This window comes from Camponotus floridanus, unplaced genomic scaffold, assembly GCF_003227725.1.
Source record: "Camponotus floridanus strain SB8 unplaced genomic scaffold, Cflo_v7.5 scaffold94, whole genome shotgun sequence".
Lineage (NCBI taxonomy): Eukaryota > Metazoa > Arthropoda > Insecta > Hymenoptera > Formicidae > Camponotus > Camponotus floridanus.
The window spans coordinates 78,223-92,144 of NW_020229865.1; the positions used below are offsets into that span (position 1 = coordinate 78,223).

Consider the following 13,922-nt stretch of genomic DNA (forward strand, 5'->3'; position numbering starts at 1 on the left):
ACTACCGGTTTGTCTAAGTTTATCGCACACATTTTTAAATGTTTGACGCGAAGGCAGAATGCGATTAGGATATCGTTCAGAATACAAAATTCTTGCTTGCACTGAATTTTGTTGACATTCACCATAAATTAAAATCATGTCAACTTGTTCTTCAAATGGATACATCTTGCACGATTGAACGATTTGTCGATACTAATCTTGTCGTTACGATGTCCTTCAAAGAGTGTTTGTTTACATTGTAGTGATAATACGTGAATACTATTTTCACTGCTAAAAGACATCTGAGAAAGTTCTCAGGATAAACTAGACATAAAAATGGGTTGAAATAAGATTAAAATAATATGTAAATAAAAGTCAGTCAATCATGCACGATGTATCCGTTCGAACATCTTTTGTAAACGTAAATGTCATTTAATAATAAAAATGTATTTCTATCGATTTTTCTTTACTTTAAATCTTGTTCAATGATCTTGTGTCGTGAGTTCTAAACTTGTTTCGAGTTCCTCTATCATATTATGGAAAAAAAACATATCGGACCCATTTAAAAAAATGAAGATGACCTTGGTATCTCCGAAGCGCCTCCACCTGGACAAAAATTATTATCGTCATATGATAGCCCCCTTCGTACCGTGCAATTTTGGTTATACAAATCTTCCTCTGGGCCTCATAGATTTGAAGATATTTAAGGTGCTAATAGTTAGTCCCCCACCCTGTATATTGTATTATTTCTCGTATATTCTCAGAGTATACTTTGAAAATCTCGTATTAGTATATTCTTTCTCGTATATTTTCAGAATACTTTATAATATTGCATGATGTATTTCTTCATTTTGCCGCTACGCGCGCCACCAAACTCGTACTTATTTTTTGGTAAAATGGACTGGTACTAATATGAGTTTCAAAGTTTCTTCTTTTTTTCTTTTTAGTCAGTTTAATTCAGGCCTGGTCCACGAACTATAGTTCGTGCATCCCCGCTTCTCCTTCCACTGGCGCGTGACGCGTGCACATACTGTACATGCTGACTAATGAGTGTAAAGCCAATGAGAGGCTAATGAGTGTAAAGCTGATGAATATGTGGATTAAGGAAGAGAGCGCGAGAATCGACAGCCTTATAGAGGGAAGTGGATCGAGTCTGAAAGGAAAGACAAGAAGAGACAGCCGCGGAATATGTTTTCCTCCTCTCGTGCTCTGTGGGCGCCCACGAAACCAGGCCTGGTTTAATTTATAATAAACTGACTTAATTTAAAATTTTTCATTTGTTTAGTAATTTGGATTCCTTGTTGGGATTCGGAATATTAAATAGATTATTTGAAATTAAAATGAGGAATAGTGAAGAATAGTGTGTGTGTGTGTTTACTGCATTTATTAAAAGTATTTCTATTGCATATGTAAATATATTATATGATATACTATATTAATATGTATATATATATATATATATATATATTATATATATATATATATATATATATATATATATATACAATACATATAATACATATGAGAGATACCGTTAATATTTTATGGATATCTCTTGTATATACTACAAGATATTTTCAGTATTTGCTATTAACAAAAATAGGCGGACATTAGAGCATTCTTAGTATATACTTATTGTTAGTATATAATAGTATGTATCTCGAATGTTCTGAGAATATATGCATTGTACTTTTGCGATATTCTTTGAACATTCTTAGTATCTACATATGCTGTCAGGGATATGTGTATTTGAATATAAAAACTTGTATATTATACAATATTATATTTATAAAATAAAATAAAATTTTTTTCTACGTAAATAATTTCAATTATTTAAAGAGAAAAAATTAGAAACTAAAAATTAAATATCCATACAATTTAAATGGCTTCGAAATGTCAAGGCTTGCTCACAATTTGACATCAAGCATTAGCAAGCTTTGCTCGGGATTTGCCATCAATTTGCTGGCAGATTATGTTAGCAAGATTTGCTCACAATTTATCGCCAATTTGTCATCAAATTTTGTCAACAAGCTTTACTCGGGTTTTACTACTAATTTCCACTCAGGTTTAGGCTTCAGGTCAGTAAGGTTTGCAAACAAAACACGAGCGTATTGTGGACATATTGATGCCAATTTGCTGCCAAGTTTTGATCAAATTTGTTGTCAATTCGCTGGCAATTTGCGCGCAAATTATTTATTGGGTACATATAAACCATAATATATAAAACTATACTACATATACTGTAGCAGACTTGGGAAGTAACGCGTTACTTGTAACGTCGTTATCGTTACTTTTTTCTGTCTATAACGATAATGATAACGTCGTTACATTTTTACAGTAATAGTAATGAATTTACCCGTTTCTTTTATTGTTACTTTAATTCTGCAATCCTGGATAGTATCCCCTTAGTAATTGAACAATCTATTCTTATTACAAAACAGTTTGCAGCAAATATTTTGGAAAATTATATACATGCATGATATTTTTCTCTGTATTCATAAATCTAAAATTTCTAAACTATAATAAGTAAAAAAATTGAAAATGAAGAACATCAATAATGGAATAATTTATAATTATCGAATATATAAAAGTAATAATTATATTTTAAAATCAATTATAATAAATACTATAAAATAATAATTATATTTTAAGCTAAATTAATTTAATTTTTGTATAATATTATAAAAAGTAATGAAAAAGTAACAAATCTTTACTTTCTTAGTAACGGTAACGGTAACAAGTTACTTTTCAAAATTAGTAATGAGTAACGGTAACGAGTTACTTTTCACGAAAAATAATGGTAATGGTAACGCATAACATTTTGAAGTAACGTTCCCAATTCTGTTCATTGTATATACATATATATATACATATACATAATATATATACATATACAGAGTAATTCAAAATAACCATATTGTCCGTGAAATGACACATTTTTGAGTCAATTTTAAGATGATTTTTCCTTTGGCAAAATTTTGTCCAAAGCTTACAAGGGGAGGTTACGCTCTGCTCTCCGCCGATTTTAATGAAACTTACAGGAGTTGTAGGAGATATTATGTAGTTAATACCTGTAAAGCCCTTTTTCTGAATGGGCCCTGGAAGTCAAGTTATAACCAATTATATGGGGATCTCTTCGTTAAGTAGCATTGTGATAGAGGCACTTATAAAAGTGAGCGTAGCACAGCAGATAAGACATTTCGCTGTAAGTCTCTGGATCGCTGGTTCGATCCCAATCGGTAGCAAGTTTTTTTTAAATTTATTATATTGTTTTTTTTATTCTTATATTGTTTTTTTTATTGTTATATTGTTTTTTTTATTGTTATATTGTTTTTTAAATTTTGTTGTGTAATAAATGAATAAAGAAAAAAAAATAAAAGAAAGAAAATAAGAGAAACCTTTAACAATAAGAGATAATAATTATATATTATATATATATATATATATAAAACAGAGTAATTAAGGTTGACCACAACTGGCAATTTTAATTCGAAATCAAAATTTCACAACGTTTCGACCATAGGTTTTGGCCCTTTTCAAGTGAACTACAAAAAATTAATTCAATATTACAAAAATAAAATAATTGATTTTGAGATAAGGAGCAAAAGGTTACATACATACAGTAATTTGATTAAAAGTTATATCGTGAAAAATAATCACTTCGTCAAAAATATCATGTCGACCTGTCCTCACCAACACAAAGAGAAAGACTAGACAACCTTTATTATTTTATCATAAATATCGTTTTAAATTATCTGTGTCCTTTTGTAAGTTGATCGTGTTGTCAAGCTTTTTTATATAAAACATTTCAGCAAATTCTCTCTTTCTCACGTGTTTCTCGCTATGTAAAATAACCGGTAAGGACCAATCGAAGTCATGATTAAAATCAACTTTATGTTTACTAATAACGGAAAAATTGCTTTCATGCACTTTAATGTTATTACGATGTTCTTTTATACGAGTGCATACATGTCTTTTTGTTTGGCCGATATATGACTTATTGCAATTTTTGCAATCTAATTTGTAAACTACTTCCGTCATGTTGTTCGTAGGCAGCTTATCTTTACCGCGTTTAATCAGTACATTGAGTTTTTTAGGAACATTATAAACCACATTTAGGCCTATGTTTTTAAAAACGTGATCAAATTCATCACTCAGGCCATCAACGAACGGCAAAGAAATGTACGAAGATGCCACTGCATTGTCACATTCATTATCAATATTGGCATTATCACGATGTTTCAAGAATTGTAGTCTTTTTTGCACATAACGGTTAATGATTTGGCTCGGAAAACAATTGTTGGAAAGAATCCGCTTAACAGTATCAATGTTCTTCGCATGAAATTGAGAATCAGCCAATAATATAGCGCGGTCAACAAGACTGTAAATGGTGTTCAATTTGTATTTCATCGGATGTTTAGAATGAAAATTAATAAATCTGNACACATCACAAAGCTCATACCATGATTCTTTGTGAAGGCTAGATGAATGGATGAATCTGTGTGCACGTCGCAAAATGACGAGTGACACTCCTCCGTACTAAAACACCAGATTCTCGTTAATTTGTTGTGAACTTTAGGTGAGGATTTGACAACCCATTGCGAGAGATAAACTTCATTCCCTTCTTAATGATTACTTTTTTTTCACGATCACTTATCTGAGTATTTAACACCGTTTGTCTAAGTTTAATCGCACACATTTTTAAATTGTGACGCGAAGCAGAATGCGATTGTGATATCGTTCACAAACAACAATTCTTGGCTTGCACGCATTTTGTTGACGATTCACCATAAATTAAAATCATGTCAACTTGTTCTTCAAATGGATCATCTTTGCACGACATTGGAACGATTTGGTCATACTAATTCTTGTCGTTACGATTCTTCAAGAGTTTGTTACATGTAGTATAATACTTGATACTATTGATTCACCTAGTAAAACATTTGGAAAGTTCTCAGGAAAACAGACATAAAAATGGTGTTGAAAAGATTCAAATTAATATGTAAAATAAAGTAGTCAATCAATGCACGATGTATCCGTTCGAAACATCTTTTGTAAACGTAATGTCATCTTAATAATAAACATGTAATTTCTCATCGATTTTTCTTTCTTAAGATCTTTCAATGACTGTTGTCTGAGTTAAACTTGTCTTCGAGCTTCTATATATTATGGAAAAAAAAACATATCGCGACCATTAAATAATAATGAAGATACCTTATATCCGAAAGCGCCTCCACCTCTGGACAAAAATTATTATCGTCATATGATAGCCCCCTTCGTACCGTGCAATTTTGGTTATACAAATCTTCCTCTGGGCCTCATAGATTTGAAGATATTTAAGGTGCTAATAGTTAGTCCCCACCCTGTATATTGTATTATTTCTCGTATATTCTCAGAGTATACTTTGAAAATCTCGTATTAGTATATTCTTTCTCGTATATTTTCAGAATACTTTATAATATTGCATGATGTATTTCTTCATTTTGCCGCTACGCGCGCCACCAAACTCGTACTTATTTTTTGGTAAAATGGACTGGTACTAATATGAGTTTCAAAGTTTCTTCTTTTTTTCTTTTTAGTCAGTTTAATTCAGGCCTGGTCCACGAACTATAGTTCGTGCATCCCGCTTCTCCTTCCACTGGCGCGTGACGCGTGCACATACTGTACATGCTGACTAATGAGTGTAAAGCCAATGAGAGGCTAATGAGTGTAAAGCTGATGAATATGTGGATTAAGGAAGAGAGCGCGAGAATCGACAGCCTTATAGAGGGAAGTGGATCGAGTCTGAAAGGAAAGACAAGAAGAGACAGCCGCGGAATATGTTTTCCTCCTCTCGTGCTCTGTGGGCGCCCACGAAACCAGGCCTGGTTTAATTTATAATAAACTGACTTAATTTAAAATTTTTCATTTGTTTAGTAATTTGGATTCCTTGTTGGGATTCGGAATATTAAATAGATTATTTGAAATTAAAATGAGGAATAGTGAAGAATAGTGTGTGTGTGTGTTTACTGCATTTATTAAAAGTATTTCTATTGCATATGTAAATATATTATATGATATACTATATTAATATGTATATATATATATATATATATTATATATATATATATATATATATATATATATATACAATACATATAATACATATGAGAGATACCGTTAATATTTTATGGATATCTCTTGTATATACTACAAGATATTTTCAGTATTTGCTATTAACAAAAATAGGCGGACATTAGAGCATTCTTAGTATATACTTATTGTTAGTATATAATAGTATGTATCTCGAATGTTCTGAGAATATATGCATTGTACTTTTGCGATATTCTTTGAACATTCTTAGTATCTACATATGCTGTCAGGGATATGTGTATTTGAATATAAAAAACTTGTATATTATACAATATTATATTTATAAAATAAAATAAAATTTTTTTTCTACGTAAATAATTTCAATTATTTAAAGAGAAAAAATTAGAAACTAAAAATTAAATATCCATACAATTTAAATGGCTTCGAAATGTCAAGGCTTGCTCACAATTTGACATCAAGCATTAGCAAGCTTTGCTCGGGATTTGCCATCAATTTGCTGGCAGATTATGTTAGCAAGATTTGCTCACAATTTATCGCCAATTTGTCATCAAATTTTGTCAACAAGCTTTACTCGGGTTTTACTACTAATTTCCACTCAGGTTTAGGCTTCAGGTCAGTAAGGTTTGCAAACAAAACACGAGCGTATTGTGGACATATTGATGCCAATTTGCTGCCAAGTTTTGATCAAATTTGTTGTCAATTCGCTGGCAATTTGCGCGCAAATTATTTATTGGGTACATATAAACCATAATATATAAAACTATACTACATATACTGTAGCAGACTTGGGAAGTAACGCGTTACTTGTAACGTCGTTATCGTTACTTTTTTCTGTCTATAACGATAATGATAACGTCGTTACATTTTTACAGTAATAGTAATGAATTTACCCGTTTCTTTTATTGTTACTTTAATTCTGCAATCCTGGATAGTATCCCCTTAGTAATTGAACAATCTATTCTTATTACAAAACAGTTTGCAGCAAATATTTTGGAAAATTATATACATGCATGATATTTTTCTCTGTATTCATAAATCTAAAATTTCTAAACTATAATAAGTAAAAAATTGAAAATGAAGAACATCAATAATGGAATAATTTATAATTATCGAATATATAAAAGTAATAATTATATTTTAAAATCAATTATAATAAATACTATAAAATAATAATTATATTTTAAGCTAAATTAATTTAATTTTTGTATAATATTATAAAAAGTAATGAAAAAGTAACAAATCTTTACTTTCTTAGTAACGGTAACGGTAACAAGTTACTTTTCAAAATTAGTAATGAGTAACGGTAACGAGTTACTTTTCACGAAAAATAATGGTAATGGTAACGCATAACATTTTGAAGTAACGTTCCCAATTCTGTTCATTGTATATACATATATATATACATATACATAATATATATACATATACAGAGTAATTCAAAATAACCATATTGTCCGTGAAATGACACATTTTTGAGTCAATTTTAAGATGATTTTTCCTTTGGCAAAATTTTGTCCAAAGCTTACAAGGGGAGGTTACGCTCTGCTCTCCGCCGATTTTAATGAAACTTACAGGAGTTGTAGGAGATATTATGTAGTTAATACCTGTAAAGCCCTTTTTCTGAATGGGCCCTGGAAGTCAAGTTATAACCAATTATATGGGGATCTCTTCGTTAAGTAGCATTGTGATAGAGGCACTTATAAAAGTGAGCGTAGCACAGCAGATAAGACATTTCGCTGTAAGTCTCTGGATCGCTGGTTCGATCCCAATCGGTAGCAAGTTTTTTTTAAATTTATTATATTGTTTTTTTTATTCTTATATTGTTTTTTTATTGTTATATTGTTTTTTTTATTGTTATATTGTTTTTTAAATTTTGTTGTGTAATAAATGAATAAAGAAAAAAAATAAAAGAAAGAAAATAAGAGAAACCTTTAACAATAAGAGATAATAATTATATATTATATATATATATATATATATAAAACAGAGTAATTAAGGTTGACCACAACTGGCAATTTTAATTCGAAATCAAAATTTCACAACGTTTCGACCATAGGTTTTGGCCCTTTTCAAGTGAACTACAAAAAATTAATTCAATATTACAAAAATAAAATAATTGATTTTGAGATAAGGAGCAAAAGGTTACATACATACAGTAATTTGATTAAAAGTTATATCGTGAAAAATAATCACTTCGTCAAAAATATCATGTCGACCTGTCCTCACCAACACAAAGAGAAAGACTAGACAACCTTTATTATTTTATCATAAATATCGTTTAAATTATCTGTGTCCTTTTGTAAGTTGATCGTGTTGTCAAGCTTTTTTATATAAAACATTTCAGCAAATTCTCTCTTTCTCACGTGTTTCTCGCTATGTAAAATAACCGGTAAGGACCAATCGAAGTCATGATTAAAATCAACTTTATGTTTACTAATAACGGAAAAATTGCTTTCATGCACTTTAATGTTATTACGATGTTCTTTTATACGAGTGCATACATGTCTTTTTGTTTGGCCGATATATGACTTATTGCAATTTTTGCAATCTAATTTGTAAACTACTTCCGTCATGTTGTTCGTAGGCAGCTTATCTTTACCGCGTTTAATCAGTACATTGAGTTTTTTAGGAACATTATAAACCACATTTAGGCCTATGTTTTTAAAAACGTGATCAAATTCATCACTCAGGCCATCAACGAACGGCAAAGAAATGTACGAAGATGCCACTGCATTGTCACATTCATTATCAATATTGGCATTATCACGATGTTTCAAGAATTGTAGTCTTTTTTGCACATAACGGTTAATGATTTGGCTCGGAAAACAATTGTTGGAAAGAATCCGCTTAACAGTATCAATGTTCTTCGCATGAAATTGAGAATCAGCCAATAATATAGCGCGGTCAACAAGACTGTAAATGGTGTTCAATTTGTATTTCATCGGATGTTTAGAATGAAAATTAATAAATCTGTTAGAACAAGTGGGTTTCCTAAACCAATCGGTTAGAAGACAACCATCAGATCGAATAACAACCGTGTCGTTATACGTGATTGAAATGATTTTGAACTCTACTAGTTTTACATTCAACGGACAGTTTTACGAACAGATTTTTGGTAGTCCTATGGGTTCTCCTCTGTCACCTATCTTGGCCGATATTGTGATGGATGACTTGGAAACACATTGTTTGAGTCTGCTGGATTTCAATGTGCCGGTTTATTACAGATATGTTGATGACATTTTTACCATTGTTCCACGCTCTAAAGTGGAAATGATAAAATCGACCTTTAATAATTATCATCAACGCTTGGCTTTTACGCATGAAATTGAATGTGATTCTCGTATCAGCTTTCTCGACACGGTTGTTATTCGATCTGATGGTTGTCTTCTAACCGATTGGTTTAGGAAACCCACTTGTTCTAACAGATTTATTAATTTTCATTCTAAACATCCGATGAAATACAAATTGAACACCATTTACAGTCTTGTTGACCGCGCTATATTATTGGCTGATTCTCAATTTCATGCGAAGAACATTGATACTGTTAAGCGGATTCTTTCCAACAATTGTTTTCCGAGCCAAATCATTAACCGTTATGTGCAAAAAAGACTACAATTCTTGAAACATCGTGATAATGCCAATATTGATAATGAATGTGACAATGCAGTGGCATCTTCGTACATTTCTTTGCCGTTCGTTGATGGCAAAAACGTGAATTTGATCACGTTTTTAAAAACATAGGCCTAAATGTGGTTTATAATGTTCCTAAAAAACTCAATGTACTGATTAAACGCGGTAAAGATAAGCTGCCTACGAACAACATGACGGAAGTAGTTTACAAATTAGATTGCAAAAATTGCAATAAGTCATATATCGGCCAAACAAAAAGACATGTATGCACTCGTATAAAAGAACATCGTAATAACATTAAAGTGCATGAAAGCAATTTTTCCGTTATTAGTAAACATAAAGTTGATTTTAATCATGACTTCGATTGGTCCTCACCGGTTATTTTACATAGCGAGAAACACGTGAGAAAGAGAGAATTTGCTGAAATGTTTTATATAAAAAAGCTTGACAACACGATCAACTTACAAAAGGACACAGATAATTTAAACGATATTTATGATAAAATAATAAAGGTTGTCTAGTTTTTCTCTTTGTGTTGGTGAGGACAGGTCGACATGATATTTTTGACGAAGTGATTATTTTTCACGATATAACTTTTAATCAAATTACTGTATGTATGTAACCTTTTGCTCCTTATCTCAAAATCAATTATTTTATTTTTGTAATATTGAATTAATTTTTTGTAGTTCACTTGAAAAGGGCCAAAACCTATGGTCGAAACGTTGTGAAATTTTGATTTCGAATTAAAATTGCCAGTTGTGGTCAACCTTAATTACTCTGTTTTATTTATTTGCTGGCGACTTTGAAGTTTTTTAAGTTATTTACACTCCTGGACCTAATTATGGAGTTTCCGCAATCTGACTTGTTTTTCCAAACGATTACTAATAATTTCGGCAAAGGTTACACGACATTGTTGAAGTCATGGATTAATAATAAAAGGAAGATCTGCACTGCCAATCAACAACTCATTTTCTTACTTCGATGCAGGAGATATGACTTAGTTCCGTCACACATTAGCAAGTTAAAGATCAACATCAAGTTTTGTAGCAGTCGCGTTAATCGCATTTTTGAGAAAACCAAGACGAGATATCGTTATACATTATTGAATCTTGAAATTAAGGATCTTAATTGTAATCTAAAATATTTACGCGCTAAAGTTGGAAGGATTGAAAGTGGTCTTGAATGTGTGCCGCGTGATTTGTTAAAAAAATTTTTTGATTTTAATGAACGTAAGTTTTCAATAATCACTAACAGATTAAAATCTAATCTAATTAAAAAATTTAAAAATTTGACAGCCAAATATGACACATCTTTGAATCCTTTTAACAATATTGACAAAACCGGATGGTTGATTAACATTAGTAATAAAAACATTCCTGATCGAGTGTCTGAACTTTTGAGTCTTGGTGACAATTTTGGATTACCGCTACTTCAGTCTCACGCGAAAGATCGTGTTAACGTTGTTCTTGAGACCTTGAAGAACTTGGAAATTAATTACAACCGCATCCCTGTTACCGTTATTGCAAGTACCAGAAATTCTGTCGCTAATTCTCTCAATAGATTTCTTTGTGAGAAAAGGCATGTCAACTGTATAGACAGATATGTTCTAGGAAGCCTCTCTCTTTGCAAACAATTCTTGCACAACAACGACGATCTGTTTGTCACCAGGGCTGATAAGGGTCAGGTCACTGTGGTGATGAATAAGACTGATTATGTGGAAAAAATGGAGGCACTTCTGAATGATCAATCCACCTACAGGAAATTGAATAAGGATCCGATCAGAAAATTAACTAATAAAATCAATACTATTGTAAAATCGTGGCGTAGCAATGATCTTATAAATGAGTCTACATATAAAAAATTGAACTCTACGAATGGTAATTTACCACGGTGTTATGGTTTACCAAAAATTCACAAGTCTGGTTTTCCAATGCGAATTATTGTGTCATCGATCGGTAGTCCCGTATACAACGTCGCGCAATACATCCATGACATATTGAAGATTTCGATCTTGGAACCTAAATCTCACATCAAGGATGGTTGGACGTTTGCTAATTATTTAAAAGGCAAAATTATTAGAGATGACGAAATAATGATTTCTCTCGATGTCACTGCATTGTTCACAAATATTCCCAAGGATTTGGTTGTGAGTGCTGTCACTAAACGTTGGAATCACATCGCGCCTAATACGAAATTTAACTTATCACAGTTTTTATACGTGATTGAAATGATTTTGGACTCTACTAGTTTTACATTCAACGGACAGTTTTACGAACAGATTTTTGGTAGTCCTATGGGTTCTCCTCTGTCACCTATCTTGGCCGATATTGTGATGGATGACTTGGAAACACATTGTTTGAGTCTGCTGGATTTCAATGTGCCGGTTTATTACAGATATGTTGATGACATTTTTACCATTGTTCCACGCTCTAAAGTGGAAATGATAAAATCGACCTTTAATAATTATCATCAACGCTTGGCTTTTACGCATGAAATTGAATGTGATTCTTGTATCAGCTTTCTCGACACGGTTGTTATTCGATCTGATGGTTGTCTTCTAACCGATTGGTTTAGGAAACCCACTTGTTCTAACAGATTTATTAATTTTCATTCTAAACATCCGATGAAATACAAATTGAACACCATTTACAGTCTTGTTGACCGCGCTATATTATTGGCTGATTCTCAATTTCATGCGAAGAACATTGATACTGTTAAGCGGATTCTTTCCAACAATTGTTTTCCGAGCCAAATCATTAACCGTTATGTGCAAAAAAGACTACAATTCTTGAAACATCGTGATAATGCCAATATTGATAATGAATGTGACAATGCAGTGGCATCTTCGTACATTTCTTTGCCGTTCGTTGATGGCAAAAACGTGAATTTGATCACGTTTTTAAAAACATAGGCCTAAATGTGGTTTATAATGTTCCTAAAAAACTCAATGTACTGATTAAACGCGGTAAAGATAAGCTGCCTACGAACAACATGACGGAAGTAGTTTACAAATTAGATTGCAAAAATTGCAATAAGTCATATATCGGCCAAACAAAAAGACATGTATGCACTCGTATAAAAGAACATCGTAATAACATTAAAGTGCATGAAAGCAATTTTTCCGTTATTAGTAAACATAAAGTTGATTTTAATCATGACTTCGATTGGTCCTCACCGGTTATTTTACGGATAGCGAGAAACACGTGAGAAAGAGAGAATTTGCTGAAATGTTTTATATAAAAAAGCTTGACAACACGATCAACTTACAAAAGGACACAGATAATTTAAACGATATTTATGATAAAATAATAAAGGTTGTCTAGTCTTTCTCTTTGTGTTGGTGAGGACAGGTCGACATGATATTTTTGACGAAGTGATTATTTTTCACGATATAACTTTTAATCAAATTACTGTATGTATGTAACCTTTTGCTCCTTATCTCAAAATCAATTATTTTATTTTTGTAATATTGAATTAATTTTTTGTAGTTCACTTGAAAAGGGCCAAAACCTATGGTCGAAACGTTGTGAAATTTTGATTTCGAATTAAAATTGCCAGTTGTGGTCAACCTTAATTACTCTGTTTTATTTATTTGCTGGCGACTTTGAAGTTTTTTAAGATATATATATATATTACATTATATATTATATGTTTTTACGACAATTTTTCCGATGATACATGTCGTAAAAGCATTTGAAACATAATATTTCCAAACACTGCGCGCAAGAAATGAAAGAAATATTGTTACACTGACATCTTTTTTTACGCAGGTCCGCAGAAAAGCAAGTTTCATTAACGTTTTCGTTACGTTTATTCGTGACAACAAGTGAACTCTATAAGTAAATCAACCAGCCTCCCACTCGACGTGTTTATTAGCGGTCAAACGCCTACTATATTCATTTGTTAAGAGCCGTTGTACTACAGAGCTTGCCGTCTCACGCGAAATTTTCGAGCGTCTTACGAGGCATTGTTATTTTTACATCAGTGAAATTCGTCTGTACTCGCGGTATTAGCAAAGTATTGGGCGTAAAGTGTAACTGTAAGATCGACCATTTGGCGTAAAGCGTCATATTGCGGTCTTAAAATCTCATGCTTTTTTGATTTCCTACTGTTTCGTATCATTTACTACCGTAAAATTTTATTTTCTTTTTGTTGCGGATACGATATAATTAATTATTTTTTATTTATTTTTTTATTTATAAGAAAAAATTATGGAGGCA

At 31.7% G+C, this 13,922-nt stretch overlaps 1 protein-coding gene across 1 annotated transcript; it reads left to right on the plus strand.

Moving 5' to 3' along the window:
* Nucleotides 1-10,543: 10,543 nt before the first annotated feature.
* LOC105250574 lies at nt 10,544-12,613 on the plus strand. Its single transcript, XM_025415027.1, has 2 exons — nt 10,544-10,832; nt 10,998-12,613. Exons 1-2 carry the CDS (start codon nt 10,544-10,546, stop codon nt 12,611-12,613), a joined length of 1,905 nt encoding a protein of 634 aa, XP_025270812.1.
* The last annotated feature ends 1,309 nt before the right edge of the window (nt 12,614-13,922 follow it).

Excerpts from the sequence above, each read along its gene's own strand:
- LOC105250574 (XM_025415027.1), top strand. The coding sequence starts at position 10,544 with ATGGAGTTTCCGCAATCTGACTTGTTTTTCCAAACGATTACTAATAAT. Across the intron at positions 10,833-10,997 it reads TGAAATTAAGGATCTTAATT|CCAAATATGACACATCTTTG; the intron begins GTAATCTAAAAT and ends AAAATTTGACAG.